This window comes from Puntigrus tetrazona, chromosome 20 (assembly GCF_018831695.1).
Source record: "Puntigrus tetrazona isolate hp1 chromosome 20, ASM1883169v1, whole genome shotgun sequence".
In the NCBI taxonomy this organism is placed as follows: Eukaryota; Metazoa; Chordata; class Actinopteri; order Cypriniformes; family Cyprinidae; genus Puntigrus; species Puntigrus tetrazona.
The window spans coordinates 8,144,043-8,163,136 of record NC_056718.1 but is presented as its reverse complement, the minus strand read 5'-3'; the positions used below and the strand labels follow the sequence as shown (position 1 = coordinate 8,163,136).

Here is a 19,094-nt window from a genome sequence, read left to right as displayed (position 1 = left end):
TTGTTTTAGGCCTTAAAACTTTGCCATTTCTGTGTGGATGATCATGCTGAGGTGTGGTGCGAAGGGCACTAGCTTAAATTTGGCACCAAATTGGCCATCCCTGCCAAAAACATCATTATTGTTTAGTTTAGTACCTTTTAACTTGTTTATTCAGTAGCAAATAATGCTAAATACACATTTCAAATCATCATAGTAGCCGATGTAACAGTTGTCACCAGAAGGTTAATTGAATGACTTGATACTGACTTAAATTCTATAATGTCAGTAATTGTATATTTTCGATGAATTATCAATAGACGAGTTGACAAACTGAAACCACTCCATTCAACCAATTTTAATGGAGAAGACTATTGGTGCTATGTAGGACATCTAGTGGTGATCATATGAAGCTACAGGTCATATATTGGTCATATAGGAGTATGTGAGTGAATCTAAATGATATGTAGACATAGTAATAACTGCACTGTACAATTCACAGCTAGGCCTAGTAGTAAAAGTAAAAATACTTTCTAGAGTTACACTTGTTAGATTACCTTATAAGGTTAGTTATTATTATTATTATTATTATTATAAAAGATATTTAACTCCAAGAATTAAAAAACAATTAGGTTAAAGTGCAAATATGAAACACAGTTACTCAAAAATCAAGTTTGGGATATCTGAGATCTAATAGATATTACAAAACAGTGGGATCTTCTGCATTGCCATTAAAGCAAAAATCACTCCAGCTCCTCCTGACAAGCCCAGCCAAAAAAGTAAGCTGAAGGATGAAGGCTCTGGAATGGAGCGGGTCTTCATGGGTTTGGCCACACGATCCCATTGGGTAAGGATGGCCTGACGGGCACCTCTCCAGTGCCCCGGTCCACTCAGTCGATACTGGTAGGGAGTACAGGGCCCGAAGAAAACCCTCAAACCAACAGCAGGGTCCTTCAGGAGAAGCAAAGCAATGTTGGGACGGACGCCTATTTCCTTTGCTATTGTGTCTAGGTAAGGGATGTAGTCCACTTGAAGGGCAGCCACTTTGGGACAGTAACTGTGGAGAGATAGCAGATTAACTCACTAAATGAAACCTATTAAAATGATCATCCATCTAAATAAGTAATTACCTCTTTAAATATGCTTGTATGTCTTTCTCGATTATTTTATCCATTTTATCAGCTGGAGGAAGATGGTTTAGTCCTTGAAGAACAGGAGAATTAATAAACAACCATAATCATATATGATCCATATTAATTTCTATATTTACTTCTCCTATAAATCACAAAGATTGTTTTGGTCAAGTTATGGCTGCTCATTACCTGCAATGACCCTGGTGGCCCAGCGTGCCTGTAGCTCTACAGCTGGCATGATCGCCCCTTTGGTTTGCAGCAGGCCCATGATGGCCAGTGTGGGACGCTCTAGAGATGGAGGAAAGACTCTTCTGTAAAGTTTCAGATCTCCATCAGAACCAGAGTTTAAGGAATCGGGGAGGAAGGGGAATTTATAATCATATCCTGTGCAGAAGATCACTGCATCAATCTTCTCTTCTACGGTCCCATCATCAAAGACAACCGTTGAGCCTTGAAACTTCTGCACATTTGATTTCATCACCAGTTCTCCTACCAGAATGCGACCTGGGATATCATCGTTTATAACAACATAGTGGTCAAGGATCCTGAATCACAAAACATGGATAAAGGTCACTGTAAATCATGAGGCAATTTTTACTGCAATCGTTAAAGACGAAAAATGTTTGGAAAGAGCCTGTGGCTCACCTGTGAGCAGCCTGTAGTCCATACAGCTTGTGGTCATGTCTCTGATTGAGGCTTCTCTCCCAAATCCAGTTAAGCAAAGGTTGAGGCAGGAGGCCATAAATCAGATATCGAGCTCGTGTATTCATTGTCATATCTAGAGGAAGCCCTCTACCGACTACACGACCTATGACCCAAGCACCTTTTCGGGTACTCATAAAGGTCTAACAGAGTAAGAAAAACTGAATTAGTGTATAATGAGATAGCAAGAGTGAAAATAAATAGTCAAAATATGATAATAACCAAGAGAGTAACCACATATTCAGAACTGAGGGGGTAAAATGCAGATTCTTTGCCCACAGATTTTGATCTGACCTGTTTCACTCTGTATTTATTACCTCTAGTAGACAACTTTGTATCCTTGCTAGCTACATGAGCACCCAAAATGAAGGAGTAAATAAAATTAAAAGCTAACTAGAATAACCAAATATTAGAATACTAATTAGAAACAGACAAACAACCAATTTTCACTTCAACCTAAATTCAAGGACATAATTCAGTCAGATTAAATAATAGAATGGAGTCAACTTTGAATTTAACCTAAATTAAGTAACTATATGAGCTGAAAAGACCAAACATGCAGGAAACTTATCCACCATTGAACTCCTTCCTTGAACCAATTCGTGGACCTTACAGTCTATAAAGGGTAAGACAGCTCTCCCATTTAATCAAAAATTTGTGTTCTGAAAATTAACAAAAGTCTTATGGGTTTGAAACAACATGACAGTGAGTAATTAATGACAAAATTTTCATTATGTTGTGACCTAACCTTCACATAAATGTTCATCATACATTTTTGTTTTTACAATAGGGCAATTGACTGTTCTCAGGAGCTTATTTGACAGGCGACCTGACCGAACAGAATGGGGGTCGTCGCTGCCATCTTGCTATAAACTAAAGAAATTGCTTGTATTGCGTACCAGAAAATCTGTGCAAGTTTGTCGCTATATCTATGGCTTGCAGAGCTTAATTTAATGAAATGCTGTGAACTTCTTCCCAAGTGGAAGCTGTATAGGCAGTGACACTGTAAATTGATGAAACTAAGGTGCCACATGCTTTTTAAATCCATTTCAAAGGTTTCACATCATATTCTCATCTTGGAAAATATGGAAATATGACTATAAACGCTAGAGACAAGAAATGTAAAGCCAAGTTTCAGTATGGCAATATTTCCTCATTTAGAAAAGGGTAACTTAGACATCTACACCTACCCCAACCCTAAACAATAATGCAAAAACAGTACATGTTGTACAGCATGACAAAAATTACAATATATCACAGCTGCATCCCCTCTCACTTAACAATCAATCAGAGCACCCATTTATATTACAGAGCAAATGGTTTTAACAACTTTTATAATTATTCATTAATTCTTGTATGAGAAATACCTACCTTGCATTATGAAAATGAATATGCACCTTGCATGCATGTAGACCTATTGTAGGAGACTCCCAAAGCAACAAGAGCCTTAAAAATGGCATAATAGGGGTACTTTAATATTATGTTAATAAGCTAATTGTGATATTAAGTAGCAATATCACAATCAATTACATTAATTCATTAAGTAAAAATAATAATCAATTGGGTCATAGAAAAAAAGCACCTCTCATTCAAATTGCTAATCATATTTCTATACAATTGAGACCCTGATGAGAACCCAAAAGTAGAGAAAATATCTGTAAAAAAATTAATTTAGAGTAGATATTGCACTATTAAATCTTGCTTACCTTCTCACACACTCTGCTGAGCTCCACGGCTATGTCTCCACCAGAATTCCCAATCCCAACGACAACTACTCTCTTCCCAAAGTAAGGATCAGGGTCCTTATATTCCCAGCTGTGAGTTATTGTCCCTGGGAATGTGTCAATACCTGCAGCAAATACAATTAGACTTAAAGTTATATAATATACTGATGTTTCCACATACTGTACATATAAAGTCCATTAGTGCTGAAAGCTGTACAGTCTCTGTGTATAAGATGACGGAGTGCTGTAATATCAGAAGAGCACCTGGGAAGTCTGAGAGGGGTTTGATGGGTTGTGTGTAGTGTCCTGAACACACCAGCACACCGTCAAACACACGTGTCTCCTCTCGTCCATCTCTGTCCACGGTTACCACCTCCCACTGACCAGAGTCAGAGAAATCAGGCCTTTGTCTCACACTGCGAACTGTGGTCTGAAATACACCCAACCACACAGAGCCTGAATGCTTCCTGTCATCTTTATCAAGAGATTGCTGTTTATTATCAAACCAGTGTTTCCGCTATATTCATTCTAATGACAGAATGCCTAATTTCCACATGTTTAAGTCTTGCTTATTTAATGTAAAAGGGCGTTGCAGTAATCAAGCCTACTCAGGACTAGTGCCTGGACGAGGATCTGTGTAGCGTGTTCTGATAAGTACGGTCTGATTTTCCTGATGTTGTACAGCACAAACCTACAAGATTGAGCAGTTTTTGAAATGTGCTCAGTGAAAGTTAGCTGGTCGTCAATGATCGCTCCAAGGTTCCTAGCTGACCTAGACCTAGGATACAGTAGCCGAGCCTAGCTGAATGGATAGGTTGTGTTGTATGGTGGGATCGGCCGAAAAAACAAGCAGCTCTGTTTTTGTGAGGTTCAGCTGCAGGTGATGACTCTTCATCCAGACGGAGATGTCGTTTAGGCACTATTAAATTTGTGCAGAAACAGTGGGATCGTCTGGTTGAAAGGAGAGATGGAGTTGAATAGCAGTGATATGAGAAGCCATGTTTCAGAATGACAGAACCCAGTGATGTCATGTAGATGGAAAAAAGCAGTGGCCAAGTACTGAGCCCTGAGGCACTCCAGTAGTGAGATGATGAGACTCTGAGACCTCGCCCCTCCATGATACCCTGAATGACCTACCAGAGAGGTAGGACTCAAACCACCGAAGGGCTGTTCCAGAGACACCCATCTACCTGAGGGTTGATAGGAGTGTTATGGTTTACCTTGTCAAAAGCAGCAGACAGGTCTAACAGGCTAAGCACTGAAGATTTTGATTCTGCTCTTGACCGTCTCAGTGCCTCAATGACCGATAGAAGTGCAGCTTCTGTAAAGTGGCCGCTTTGGAAACCTGACTGGTTGCTGTCCAGGAGATTGTTTTGTGAGAGATGGGAGGAGAGTTGGTTAAAAACAACATGCTTTAGTGTCTTAGCCATGAATGGGAGGAGAGAAACGGGTCTGTAATTTTCAATAAGTGTGGGTTTTTCAAGGAGAGGGGCAACACAAGCCTCCTTAAAAGCTGAGGGAAATGTACCAGTGTGAATAGAGTTGTTGATAATGTGGGTGAGTGCAGGGAGGACGGAGGGAACGATAGCCTGAAAGATGTTAGTAGGGATGGGATCTAAAGGGCAGGTTGTCGCATGCGTGGCAAGGGCGATTTTTGATACCGGTTTCAGAGAGGAGGGAGAAAGTGGAGAATGTGTTGGGGTGCTGCGGTTTGGTGTGTGTAAGGCGAGGAGCTGCAGGGAATTGGTTGCTGATTTTAGTGGTTTTGTTAATGAAGAACCAAGCAAAATCATCTGAGGTTAAGGATGACGATGGTGGGGGGACTGGAGGGCAGAGAAGAGCAGGGAATGTTTTAAAGAGGCTCCGCGAGTCAGAGGTGTTGTTAATCTTGATCTGGTAATAGTTAATTTTAGCAGTGGAGACATTAGTAGAGAATGAGGAGAGAAGAGACTGATAAAAACAGAGATCATATGGATCTTTGGTTTTACGCCATTTTCTTTCCGCAGCTCTGAGTTTGGAGCGACGTTCACGGAGAAAAAAAAGCCAAATCTACCTGTTTTTGACTGATCTAATGTTCATGAGCCTCTCTTCTGATTGGGCTGTTTTTTCTGAGTGACGCACAACCAGGCCAATCAAATGTATTAACGTCAGAACTATGTCACAGTTGTAGCTGGATGCAAAACAAAGGTTTGTTTAACAACAGAAGATTCGGCTACACAAAGGAGCTTAAAATATAATTTTAAGATCGTAAGAATCTACGTAATACAGCCTCAAATTAGAAATATGATCACATACCCAATGTTATTGCCTGACAAAAAAGGCGACAGCTGTGGTAAAATAAAATTAGCGGACTGGAAAGAAATGATCGTCAAAAACGCTTGAGTTTGCACATTTCTTAGTTTTACTGCATCTCACGACTATGTAGTTTATGTAATATTACTGTGTGCATGTGTGTAATACAACAAACTGACGATTTATATATATGATCATGTGTTATTGTATATGCATTGTTGTGATGAGCTGGATTAGTGAGTAGTTGTAAAGCTAGCTGAAATAATAAGCTTGTTTCGTCTGTTAAATTCTCTAGGCGGGCAAAACATAAAAAGGTGAGGTAACCTTTTGTGTTCTTCTGTGCCACCTCTGAAGTACAATTTCTTTTTTTTATTAATATTACTTTAATGTAAGGATAACCTATTAGACCTAAACACGTTAGACATGTGATTCTTGGGGGGGAGAGGCCGTGGCCATAGTCCTGCCACCACAGCTGGAAAGCGTCCTAGAGGAAACACTGTAAAACACTCTAACAAATATGATAGATTTTGAGATTTGAATTATTCGAGAATAAGTATGTGATCCTAACCTTGTAGTCCGCTAACTTTAAAATCTAATTAGGTGAAAGGTATATTTGCCAAGTTTTCACTGTCGAGCTAAAAGCGAGCTAATGTGTGACAGGGTGAGTTGTCGTCAATTGTGGGGCTTGATCTTACAGGGATTTTCGACCCATCTACTACCTTGGTAGTTTTAAATGCAGGTTTCTTGAAGCATGTTGGAGATGTTCCCACAGATTTATTCATATTGATCCTGAAGTCTTACGTTTTTATGTAAGGAACAAACATCTGTTTCTGTAAAGTTTGTTTTACCAATACAGTTCTTTAATCTTCCCATTGTTGGTGACATTTTCCAAATGTTGGGGTTCTGTGGTGTTCTCTGACAGCAAGTTAAAAACTGTAAAGGCTTTGTTTGTCTTTGAAACACAATTTAAGATATTTTGGATAAAACCAGGGAGGTTCAATTTACACTGTCAGGGTCAAGAAAAATAGGAAAAACATTGTCAGAACAGTCCACCTGCCATGAGTGGTTCAATCATAACACTACAAGAATACTTTCTGCAAAAAAGAACTTTATTCAACGATTCAGCACTGTACTGGAAAGGGGAAGAATATGTTTTGTACGTTTATTTACGCTTTGATTTGTACAGGGAATCTTTCCATTGTGGCTAACACAGAACTGCGTATGCTACTTGAATCCACTGGATGCTCTTCAAAATGGTGTTATGGGGACGTGAGGGTGACAAATCATTGTATAAATTATGTTTGTTTTCATACAAACGATATTCTCATAGCTTTATAATGTTACGGTTGAACCACTGATGGCAGATTCTGACAAATTCTGACAATGTTTTCCTATTTTACTTGACCATGACAGTGCAAATTTTATGGCAGTCAATGGAACATTCACAAACCTCCTGGTTTTCATCCAAAATATCTTTGTGTTTGGAAGGGGTAAGTGATTAATGACAAAATTTTCATTCTGTGGTGTAGTAACCCTTTAAGGATGGGTTTTATCATTCGTTTGACAGTGGAAAGGTTATCAGCTTGATTTTGGGTTTAAAATGTAAGGTCACTGACCCCTGCCCCTGGCACACACTGATACGACAGTGGAAAAGCGACAAATGAGGATGTAAATCCTGGAACATTTCCTATTAGGTGTAATCCCATGTGATGTCATGGTGTTTCTTACCTGAAAGTGAATGTGTTTGAGCAGGTTGAAGTTCTCAGCGTAGAGTCTGAAGTACTGCATGACCATAGAGTTGTGAATGAAGTTGGGGAAATGATCTGGCATAGGGAAATCACTGTAGCTCATCATCTCTTTAGAGGTGTTCACTATGACAGAGCGATAAATGCCGCAATGGTCTGCCTCAGGTTGTGACTGTGAACGAATAGGGCAATGCATTATTACACTCTCTTATCCTTTCATAATATACAGCAGTAACAATAAGCAATTTGAAGCATTTTTGTCCTCAACAGTGTAACCAAAACCAAATAATGTGAATTTTAAGGCAAAGCTATCTGCTGACCAATAGCAGTGGGTTAGTGTGTTAAGACATCTCTTTAAAGACATAATTTTAATAATAATAATAATAATAATTCATTTCAATTGGAATATGTTCTTCCACAGAGCTCTTTCGGCAGTCACATGACTCATTCTGCTTACTCTACCATGTTGGCAGGCAACAGTCGGGAGCATAAATTAAATGAATAGCGTAAGCTTGAGTTTTAAGGCAAAAGATTTCACTGCGCACTTCAATTCAAAAGGCATACCCCTGTATATAGCAAAATTTTATATATTAAGCAGTGTTTAGATCCATCTGCAAGCTCTTTAGGCAGGAAGTTAACAGCAACGTCAGTGATATAGGAGGCAGAGGCAGAATTATAAACAGTACCAGGCTAGGGTCAAGGCAGGCAGCGAGAGATAGGGGTCAAGGAATCCAGACAAAGGATCTAGAGGCAGGCAGCAAACAATCAGAAACGAGAGACAGTCCACTATCAACACGGGGAATACACAACAGGATATAAACACAGAGGAGTGGTTCATGACACTGGTTTTTTAACTTTTATTGATAAAGGTTTAGATTGTATTGTATTTGGTATAAAAAAATTTGGATTATAAGGATTTATGCTGATATTATTGAAAACCAGACTTTGCCAGGGGTGTTTCCAAACTTTTGGAGGGCAGTGTATTTTCAACTAAATTTAAAAACAAAAGCTAAATGCTAAATGCTAATTTCAGTATGTTTGTACTCGTACTTATTGTGCAGTTGCTGCCGTTAATTTCAGCTAGCTAGTTATTGTTTTCAATAGAAAAAAGACAGTTTCTTCTGTCAAATACCAAATAAACATTTTGGCTATCATTCTTCTTTCTTGCTTGAAGAAAAAGGAAAAAGGAAATCGGTATTGGAAATTGCCAGATGTGCAAATAAGATAAGAACTTTTTTGCAATAATAAAGATATAGAAATAATGATCAAGTCGTGGCTATATTGCATTTCTTGCACAGCTGGAAGTTGGACATATGAAAAATAATCACATTATTTGTGTTTGCCAGAACAGATTTACTAAAGTCAAAACACGGACGGAACTAGCATTAGTGCGAGCGCCGCTATAGTGAAGCAGGAGCGACCAGTTTTACTTAAATAGTGCGTGAGGGGTCGTGAAACTGGCACAGGGAGATTCACCATGTTTAAATGGTTCAACAAAAATATAGTCTAAACAGTCTGTATATTTTTCTAGATCTCTCCCGACTGCCTGCTAAAATGCCAGAGTTCAGATTGCATGACGTCAACTGCAGGAGCTCTATAAAGAGTAAGTTAAATAGGTTAATTATTTAACCTATTTGTGCTAAAAATCCTTTCTTGTCATTTATCATTGTATCGGTCATTTTCAAAATGTATTTTTGGTAACGTGAATGCCACAATGAAATGGCACACTTTATTGTTTAGCTGTTCAAATTTCATAATTTAAATATTTTTAAATGAAATTCACTTTCAACCTTAAATTTCCACAGTCCTCCAATATCATCACTGCTCTCGAAGCACACAGGCTCCAGCCCTTCGTCTAAACAGCATTTGATGGAGGTCAGACCAGAGCTGCCTGCTCCAATACACAATAAACACGCTTAGCCATGATGTGAGTCTGCATACAGGAGACACAGAACAATCACTTGAAGAAAACAAAAAAAAAGGTCATGTGGTTATATAAAACAGTTGTGCCTTTTTGATGAGACATTCTAGGAATCATTCACAATGCATTTTTTACAGCAGTTATTGGTTAATGCTGGTTAAAAAACAGACTATAGACACCGGTCTAAATGCACACGCTGCAAGTTTTTACTTATGACACAAATACAAATCTTACTTTTAAGCTAAAGATGGTCTCAAGCCCTCTGAGTTCAAAAATGCCAAAACAAGGTTTATGTGTTTCTAATAGTTTGGCCAGGGAAAGCTGCTCTCGGTTTTATTGAAAGCAGCCTGTTACTCCTCAATTCTTGAGCGAGCTCTTATCATATTATAGTCCTGCACGTCCGCTGCGTTCTCAAAACTCTGGCCATTTGATAATGCCTAGAATATCAAAATCAACTTCAGATTGCAGATCCTTTGCCTATCTAGCACCTAAAGTTCTGGAACAATCTCCCTAACTCTGTTAGGAAGCAGACACTCTCTGCCAGTTTAAATCTAGATTAAAGACACATTTTTAACTTGGCCTGCCACATAACAACCAACACGCTTTTTTATTATTCAAATCCGTTAAAGGATTTTTAGGCTGCATTACTTAGATTTGCTGGAACCCGGGGAACACTACTCCTACAATACGATGTACTTGTGACATCGTAAAAAGAATACACATCTACGCTAATCTTTCTCAATCTGTTTTCATGGAGTTTGTATCCAGACTAGATGGTGGATCAGCACCCAGAGATTATGTTCATTAGAGACCAGAACACCTAGATGCGAGACGTGGACCAATCACCAGATCCTGATGCACACACACACGCTGTATAAAACATTCTGTATGCATGAGGGTTTTGTTTCATTGCCAATGTCATTTCTGGCTTGCTTTGTTGGGGACACTTAACAGACACTAGTGACTATCGTTGAATTGACTTATGACAGAGACCGTCTCTGCATTTAATAAGAAATTGGTCACAAGCCCTACATCCCTGTCATTGTACTGTACAGTGCTTTGATGCAACCTGTGTTGTTAAAAGCGCTATATAAATAAAAATGATTGATTGATTATTTAAGCAACTGAGTGTTTCTGAAGTCTTGGGGAAAAAAAGGTGGTCTCAGCCGACAATAGTTTAAGGAGGATCACACTGGAGTGAAAAATTAATAGAAAAAAACTGTGTAGGTTAAAGGGAAAATTGTTTCATCAATCACTCACGCTCATCTCTGACTTCATCAGAAATATCTTAAAAATATTGTACATTTTGGTAACATGAATGAACAAATTTCTTACGAGTCTGAAATGACACGAATATGATTAATTAATGATAGAATTTTCATTTTTAGGTGAAATATCCCTTTAAGTGTTAAAGGTTTTAAAGACCTATTGAGAAATTTCAGTCATTTCTTATTATCAGACAAGTTAGTCTTTAACTTTGGGTGTTGTCATAAGACTTGTTAAAAACAAAGCTGTAATTAATATAAAATAAAATATTTGCAGAAATATCCTATATTAAAGGGATTGTTTACCCCCAAATTTTGTAATTATATACTTACCCTTGTATCATTTAAAGACCTTTGCTCATCTTTGAAACCCAAATGAAGATATTTTTGATGAAATCCAGGTGCCGCATAGACAGAAATGCAACTGAAATGTTTCCAGGCACAGAAAGGTAGTAAAGACATCATTAAAACTGCTCATGTAAGTAGTTCATCCATAATTTTATGAAGCTACAAGAATTATTTTTGTACGCAAAGAAAACTAAATGAACAAAAACGTACTTTAACAATTCTTCTCCACCAAGTTACCATCTTCCATCATTATGAGGCTATAAGTGCATCGTCAGAGAGCTCTTGGATTTAATAAAAAATGTGACCCTTGAACTAACCCTTTAAAATACACATCACATGTTTGTGTTTGGTCACAAACTGACCTAACATGAACTAAAGTTGAAATTCCGTGAAGAATAAGTTAAAGGGGCTTTAGATCGATAACTGTCCCTGTGTTGTCGCTGTTTTTAGTTAAGTAATAAACACATCTTAGCGGACTAGAGAGAGATCAGAGTGTGTGAAAGACGCACAGACTAACGCAAAGATATTTGCAATCTCTCTAGAACAATCCATAAATTATTTGAATAAATACTATAATTCGTTCAAATGTGATCATACCGCACTATTTCATCTCTCAGTGATTTGAGAAGAACAGCATGTTAGAGTTAACCACCCGTTAACTGACGAAAATTACCCTCCTCTTTACTCTTACGGTCAAACATTGCGCTACAGACAACAATAACATCTTTAATTTGTTAATGCTGGCAAACAACTGTGATATAAAACGATCGAAACATCGGTTAATGCACAGCTAATTTTTTTCGCTGATTCGCGACTTTTATTTTAGCTTCAACACTAAATCGCTAACTTTTACTTATATTTATTAATCGTTGTTTTGGAGAAAACTAGACACAACACGGTAGACTGGTGGACTTTACCTTACCTCTCTTTCAACGTTAGAACTGACTCGTTGTTCCGGAAATCCCGCTCCGCTTCTAACCCTGCTTTAATTTGATTGGTTCCTTTTCACGAGACCGCGATGACGCGTTTCAACGGTTATCAGCATCTTACGTGCTCCAAACGGCCAACGAACGAGGACGTCACTTCCATAAACCGCCGAGTTGTCGTTGAAATGGTCTGTATTGTTATTTTTAAAATCTGTTCTATCATTACTTTTGCATCAAATTGCAAAACCACGTGGCAGCGATGAGTTGATACCCATATTTTCATCCTTTCTCGTCTGTTGCTAAGCAAACAAGCAAAAAGAAACTGCACGGCCAAATGTGTATCCCTGCATTTGAAGAAACTGAAACATAAATATTACTATTATAGTTTTACAGTTTAATAAAATTAGACTACCACTGAATGATACTATAGACTATAACATACTAAAGTCTTATAATTTAAAATAGATAGGTGGCTGATATGAGATCAGTTTTCTTGCAATACTCTTAATTATATTGTATAATTTGATTTAGGCATCAAATTGGCCATCCCTGCCAAAAACAACATTATTTTATAGTTTAGTACCATTTAACTAGTTTGATCAGTAGCAAATAATGTAAAATACATATTTCAAATCATCATAGTAGCTGATGTAACAGTTGTCACCAGAAGGTGACTTGAATTCTGAATTAAATTCTATAATGTCAGTAATTGTATATTTTCGGTGAATTATCAATAGATGAGTTGACAAACTGAAACCACTCCGTTCAACCAATTTTAATGGAAAAGACTATTGGTGCTATGTAGGACATCTAGTGGTGATCATATGAAGCTACAGGTAATAGAAAGTCACATGTTGTCACGGGTGTAGTTAGCAGGCGATCACACAACGAGCATAAAGGTAATTGAAACGCTTTAATCTACTCAGAGATGAAATAAACAATATAACTGCAGGCAGGCAGGACAAAACCACACGCACATAAAGACGAGATCGGACCAGCAGAACTGAAACCACAGGACTTAAATACTCAACGGAATTACTTTATTAACTAGACACAGCTGAAGACAATGAAGACAATTAACTAAAGTGGGTCATACGGAACACATGGCACACGACAAAAACAATAACACAAAGTCCAAAGACGTGACACATGTACTAAATTTTTTTACAGACAGAGAGACACACAAAAGACAATTTATCTTATTTTGTTGAGGTTCAATCTTTTTTCAATCTGCTTTTACAACCAACTGTATTTTCTCAATGCTCAAATATAGAGAAGTCTGTATGACTTACAGAACCTGATATTTTCTGATCATCTTATCCTTTTCTCCACTATTCATTTTTCTCTACTACTCACTAATTGGTTGATGTCTTTCCAGCGGTGTCTTACAATGGACCGCAATAAATTAAAAATACCACAAGATAGCTCAAAGACCAAACATCAGATATCAATTATAATTAATGTCAATCATGTTGCTTTACTTTTTTTTTTGTGAGGAAAAAATGCTGAAAAATATTTAATGTTTATAATTATAGTCTGTAATAGTTTGTTTTCTCCACAACAATAAATATTGGTCATAGTATAAGAGTGAATCTAAATGATATGTAGACATAGTAATATCTGCACTGTACAATTCACAGCTAGGCCTAGTAGTAAAAGTAAAAATACTTTCTAGACAAGTACTAGGTTATACTTGTTAGATTATCTTATAAGGTTAGTTATTATTATTATTATTATTATTATTATTATTATTATTATTATAAATGATAATTAACTCCAATAATTAAATTAAAAAACAATTAGGTTAAAGTGCAAATACAAAACACAGTTACTCAAAAATCAAGTTTGGGATATCTGAGATCTAATAGATATTAAAAAACAGTGGGACCTTCTTCTGCATTGCCATTAAAGCAAAAATCACTCCAGCTCCTCCTGACAGGCCCAGCCAAAAGAATAAGCTGAAGGATGAAGGCTCTGGAATGGAGCGCGTCTTCATGGGTTTGGCCACACGATCCCATTGGGTAAGGATGGCCTGACGGGCACCTCTCCAGTGCCCCGGTCCACTCAGTCGATACTGGTAGGGAGTACAGGGCCCGAAGAAAACCCTCAAACCAACAGCAGGGTCCTTCAGGAGAAGCCAAGCAATGTTGGGACGGACACCTATTTCCTTTGCTATTGTGTCTAGGTAAGGGATGTAGTCCACTTGAAGGGCAGCCACTTTGGGACAGTAACTGTGGAGAGATAGCAGATTAACTCACTAAATTAAACCTATTAAAATGATCATCCAGCTAAATAAGTAATTACCTCTTTAAATATGCTTGTATGTCTTTCTCAATTATTTTATCCATTTTATCAGCTGGAGGAAGATGATTTAGTCCTTGAAGAACAGGAGAATTAATAAACAACCATAATCATATATGATTCATATTAATTTCTATATTTACTTCTCCTATAAATCACAAAGATTGTTAAGTTATGGTTGCTCATTACCTGCAATGACCCTGGTGGCCCAGCGTGCCTGTAGCTCTACAGCTGGCATGATCGGCCCTTTGGTTTGCAGCAGGCCCATGATGGCCAGTGTGGGACGCTCTAGAGATGGAGGAAAGACTCTTCTGTAAAGTTTCAGATCTCCATCAGAACCAGAGTTTAAGGAATCGGGGAGGAAGGGGAATTTATAATCATATCCTGTGGATAAGATCACTGCATCAATCTTCTCTTCTACAGTCCCATCATCAAAGACAACCGTTGAGCCTTGAAACTTCTGCACATTTGATTTCATCACCAGTTCTCCAACCAGAATGCGACCTGGGAGGTCATCATTTATAATGGTACGCTGATCGAAGATCCTGAACCACAAAATATGGGTAAAGGTCACTGTGAATCATGAGGCAATTTTAAACAGGGCTTCATCATCAAGGAAAACACTTTTTGAGGATCATGTTTTGGCCCTTCACCTGTGTGTAGCCTGTAGTCCATACAGCTTGTGGTCGTGTCTTTGATTGAGGCTTCTCTCCCCAAACCAGTTGAGCAGAGCTCGAGGCAGCAGACTGTAAATCATATCTCGAACTCGCCTGACCATCGTCATATCTAGAGGAAGCCCTCTACCGACCATGCGACCTATGACCCAAGCACCTTTCCTGGTACTTAGGAATGTCTAAGAGAATGGGGAATAGGAAGACCAAAGCAATTTGACAAATTGAAACTAAATTAGTAGACAGATAGAGAGTCAATGTAAGCTTGCCAATATAGGAGAATATTAAACAAACAATAGGGTAACCGCATATAAAATGTTAATGATCAGCCATATGGACACAGAGCTTTATGCATTAATTTAGCAGTGGTATATATTACTGTACTTTGCTATATTAACCCCAATATTTTTTAACCATTTACAATTATTTATAAAAAAGAAAATGTAACAATATTTAAAAAGCAAATATCTGTTGCCTTATAAGAATTAAGTTATATGTTCTCATCTTGGCCAGTGATTTATATTCATCTTTATACAGATCAGTGAATTTGCTGGTATGATGTTATCAAGTCATACTTAGCTACCAATTTTAGCTACTTCTAGTCAAAAGCATTTGGCAACATTGTTTGCACCTCAAAATCTGTATTTTGGATTACCTGTTCTTTGTTGTTTATTTAAAAAATACCTATTTTTATTTTTTTTTCCTTTATGTGGCTTTACCTTTAGAGTAGAGCAGTTGCTATTTGTCTGTTATTGAGATGCATCCCCCTTCATGTTTCCATTAAATTTTGACCCTGCTGAGAACCTAAATATTCTGCACAAAAATATTTACATATTAGATATTGCACTATTAAATCTTGCTTGCCTTATCACACACTCTGCTGAGCTCCACGGCTATGTCTCCACCAGAATTCCCAATCCCAACGACAACTACTCTCTTCCCAAAGTAAGGATCAGGGTCCTTATATTCCCAGCTGTGAGTTATTATCCCTGGGAATGTGTCAATACCTGCAGCAAATACAATTAGACTTAAAGTTATATAATATACTGATGTTTCCATATAAAGTCCATTAGTGCTGAAAGCTGTACAGTCTCTGTGTATAAGATGACGGAGTGCTGTAATATCAGAAGAGCACCTGGGAAGTCTGAGAGGGGTTTGATGGGTTGTGTGTAGTGTCCTGAACACACCAGCACACCGTCAAACACACGTGTCTCCTCTCGTCCATCTCTGTCCACGGTCACCACCTCCCACTGACCAGAGTCAGAGAAATCAGGCCTTTGTCTCACACTGCAAACTGTGGTCTGAAATACACCCAACCACACAGAGCCTGAATGCTGCCATCTCTTAAATTTGATAGGAAAAAATGCACAACTATCTCAGAACAATTTATCCAAGCAAGATGTGGAACATTCCTGGAACATCACTGTTGTCTAATAGTCCTAATCACCAACTCAAACTGAAAATCGTAGCAGACGTAATTACCTGAAAGCGAATGTGTTTGAGCAGGTTGAAGTGCTCAGCGTAGAGTTTATAGTACTTCACAATCAAAGAGTTGTGCATGAAGTTGGGGAAATGATCCGGTACAGGGAAATCACTGTAGCACATCATCTCTTTAGAGGTGTTCACTACGACAGAGCGATAAATACTGCAACGGTCTGCCTCAGGTTTTTCCTGTGAATGAACAGTGGGATATTGTCAATGACTTTGAAGTTCAGATTAGCTTTGTAAAGTTTTGTTTAAAGGTAAAGTGTGTAATATTGTTTATTGTTAAAATACTCCTCTTGTTCATCATAATATCCAGCAAAAACAACTAGTAAGCCATGTGAAGGATTATTGTCCTAAATGTAAACAAAACCACCTCATTGTCTAGTGTGAGTTTGGAGGCAGAGCTATCTGTGTTTTGACCAATAGTAGTTGGCGAGAGTGTTACTACTAGGTGGTAAAAAAAATTACAAAAGTAAATTACTTATTAAATTTATACTGTACTTTAATTAAAAAGTACTTTAATTAAAAAATGCTGTTCTTTCAAACTTTCTATTTATCAAATAATCATGAAAAAAAATATCTGTATGACATTGAAGAGTGGAGCAATGGCTTTTAAATTTTACATTTTAAATTGTCATAACATTTCACAATATTATTTTAGATTACACTGTGCCAAAAAACATTATCATTATCATTACATTAGTCATTTTCCAATTAATTTTGGTATCATAGATGGCAGAGAAATGACACTCTTCACCCTTATTGCTCAGCTGTTCCAATTTAAAAAAAAAAAAAAAAAAAGTTTAAAATGTAATTCACTTTCAACCTTAAATTTCCAGAGTCCTCCAATATCATCACTGCTCTCGAAGCACACAGGCTCCAGCCCTTCATCTAAACAGCATTTGATGGAGGTCAGACCAGAGCTGCCTGCTCCAATCACAGCCACACGCTTAGCCATGATGTGAGTCTGCATACAGGAGACACAGAACAATCACTTGTCATGTGGTTATGAAAAACATACTAGTGTGTCCTCAGTTGTGCACCTTTGATGAGGTATTCCAATAATCATTCACAATATTTGGCATGGATGTGCAGCATTCATTCATTAATCAATGAAGCACACACACACATACACATGCAAGAAGGACACCAGTCTAAGCATATGCTGCAAGCTTTAAACTTATGACACAAAAATAAATCTTACCTTTGAATAGAAAATGGTAGCAAGCCCTCAGTTTTCAGAAATGCCAAAACTATGTTTTTTTTCTGATCCAAATACTTAGAGCAGCTTTCCCTGGCGACGCTCTTATTGAAAGCAGCCTGTTATGTAAGCAAATGAGCGTTTCTGAAGTCTCAATGAAGAGGGTGGTCTCAGCCGACACTAGTTTAAGGTGGATCAAACCGGAATGAAAAATTAGGGGGAAAACGGCGTAGGTGAAGTGTTAAAGTCAAGAATGTTCAAACATTATCACAGACAGGCAAGTCTTTATCTTTTATTGTCGTAAATCTTATCAGAGAGCCAGAAATGAGTCCATTGTTTTTTTTTTTTGCAATAGTCTAAAACCTGTAGTTACTAATAAACATTTTATTTGCAGGGGTCTCCTATATTGAAATAACATTAAATATGCATATGTTTTGTCTTTGAGCAATAATGACACATATGACATGTTTGTGTTTGTTCATGAACTGAAGCTGAAAGTCTATGAAGAATAAGGTGAAAGGGCTGTAGAGGGCGGGGTGATATATGTGGCAGGGTTAACCCTTTACTTCGGTCATAAGACACAGATCAATGTTTAACAATGAATTTCAGCTGCGTGCCAACTGACAAGATTTTTTTTATCTTATGTTTTTTAAATAATGGGACCATTTCAATTCAGACATTATAGCCCTACAAAATTAGACTATAAACCGAGATCACATCTACCTTTTTACCTTTGTTGTAAAAAGGATAAATAGAAATGTGAATATTTCTAAAAAGAATTGTGTACTGAAAAGAAAGAAAAACATAATTTATACACTTCGTCATCATCACCAACATTAAAATCACTGTAGTTTTTTTATTTAACATAAAATGTATGTGAAATTTTAAAGGGATAGTTCATAATTTATTCACTCTCATGTTGCTTAAAACCTGTGATTTTCTTTTTCTATTAAACATAAAAATGTGCAATTTTGTTTGTGAATAAGATGTCTGTGGCAACTAAAACTTTGATTTAAGTAAGTCATACAGGTGTGAGCATACCTGTGAACGAAGCTGGAATACTATACAATTATTTGACCAATATTTCCTGATAATTAGCAGCGTAATACTCATCATTTCCAACAGAGGTCATTGCAGCATTACAGTTCACAGCATTTGATTTAACCACAATAAACAACATCTTTCAGCTTAGTAGCCTACTTGTAACAATCAGTTTATTCAGTAGCAATGAATGCAAGCCATCATATCTTTACGGTGTGTTATCATACTATGTGATGACAAGTTGACAAACTTAAATCAAGCAATGAAGAATAATAATTACTAGAGAGAACTAGGACATTTAGTGGTAATAATTGAAGCTGTAGGTTAAAAATGTCTTGGTTACTTGTGTAACGGAGATGTTAC

At 37.4% G+C, this 19,094-nt stretch overlaps 2 protein-coding genes and 1 long non-coding RNA gene across 5 annotated transcripts in view; 1 reads left to right on the top strand and 2 right to left on the bottom strand.

Annotated features, from left to right (window-relative positions):
* The window catches only part of LOC122325257, a 28,995-nt gene extending 19,523 nt beyond the window's left edge, over positions 1-9,472 (top strand). For both annotated transcript variants that reach the window (XR_006247275.1, XR_006247276.1), the window contains exons 6-7: positions 9,104-9,175; positions 9,378-9,472. This is a non-coding gene — a long non-coding RNA (uncharacterized LOC122325257). The remainder of the gene's footprint in view (positions 1-9,103; positions 9,176-9,377) is intronic.
* Positions 146-9,490, bottom strand: LOC122325256 (flavin-containing monooxygenase 5-like). The gene is made up of 8 exons (XM_043220230.1): positions 9,363-9,490; positions 7,556-7,744; positions 3,800-3,965; positions 3,518-3,660; positions 1,755-1,954; positions 1,299-1,654; positions 1,107-1,179; positions 146-1,033 (listed from the first exon to the last, which is right to left on the bottom strand). Exons 2-8 carry the CDS (start codon positions 7,679-7,681, stop codon positions 667-669), a joined length of 1,431 nt encoding a protein of 476 aa, XP_043076165.1. The 5' UTR covers positions 7,682-7,744; positions 9,363-9,490; the 3' UTR covers positions 146-666.
* A 3,436-nt stretch (positions 9,491-12,926) lies between these two features.
* On the bottom strand, positions 12,927-18,219 carry LOC122325253 (flavin-containing monooxygenase 5-like). Of its 2 annotated transcripts, XM_043220228.1 has the most exons (9): positions 17,694-18,219; positions 17,316-17,456; positions 16,487-16,675; positions 16,140-16,305; positions 15,869-16,011; positions 14,987-15,186; positions 14,523-14,878; positions 14,337-14,409; positions 12,927-14,263 (listed from the first exon to the last, which is right to left on the bottom strand). In XM_043220228.1, exons 2-9 carry the CDS (start codon positions 17,445-17,447, stop codon positions 13,894-13,896), a joined length of 1,629 nt encoding a protein of 542 aa, XP_043076163.1. In that variant the 5' UTR covers positions 17,448-17,456; positions 17,694-18,219; the 3' UTR covers positions 12,927-13,893. The 2 variants fall into 2 exon arrangements, with proteins under 2 accessions (XP_043076163.1, XP_043076162.1); XM_043220227.1 differs by lacking the exon at positions 17,694-18,219 and having other exon boundaries at positions 17,316-17,462.
* Positions 18,220-19,094: the final 875 nt, after the last annotated feature.

Coding starts and splice junctions, on each gene's coding strand:
- LOC122325253 (XM_043220227.1), bottom strand. CDS start 17,462: ATGCAGACTCACATCATGGCTAAGCGTGTGGCTGTGATTGGAGCAGGC. Junction 16,676..17,315: donor GAGGACTCTGGAAATTTAAG/GTTGAAAGTGAA, acceptor GTTCATTCACAG/GAAAAACCTGAGGCAGACCG. Junction 16,012..16,139: donor ACCCCTCTCAGACTTCCCAG/GTGCTCTTCTGA, acceptor TATTTGCTGCAG/GTATTGACACATTCCCAGGG.
- LOC122325256 (XM_043220230.1), bottom strand. CDS start 7,681: ATGATGAGCTACAGTGATTTCCCTATGCCAGATCATTTCCCCAACTTC. Junction 3,966..7,555: donor TCAAACACATTCACTTTCAG/GTAAGAAACACC, acceptor GGTGTATTTCAG/ACCACAGTTCGCAGTGTGAG. Junction 1,955..3,517: donor TCAGCAGAGTGTGTGAGAAG/GTAAGCAAGATT, acceptor TTACTCTGTTAG/ACCTTTATGAGTACCCGAAA.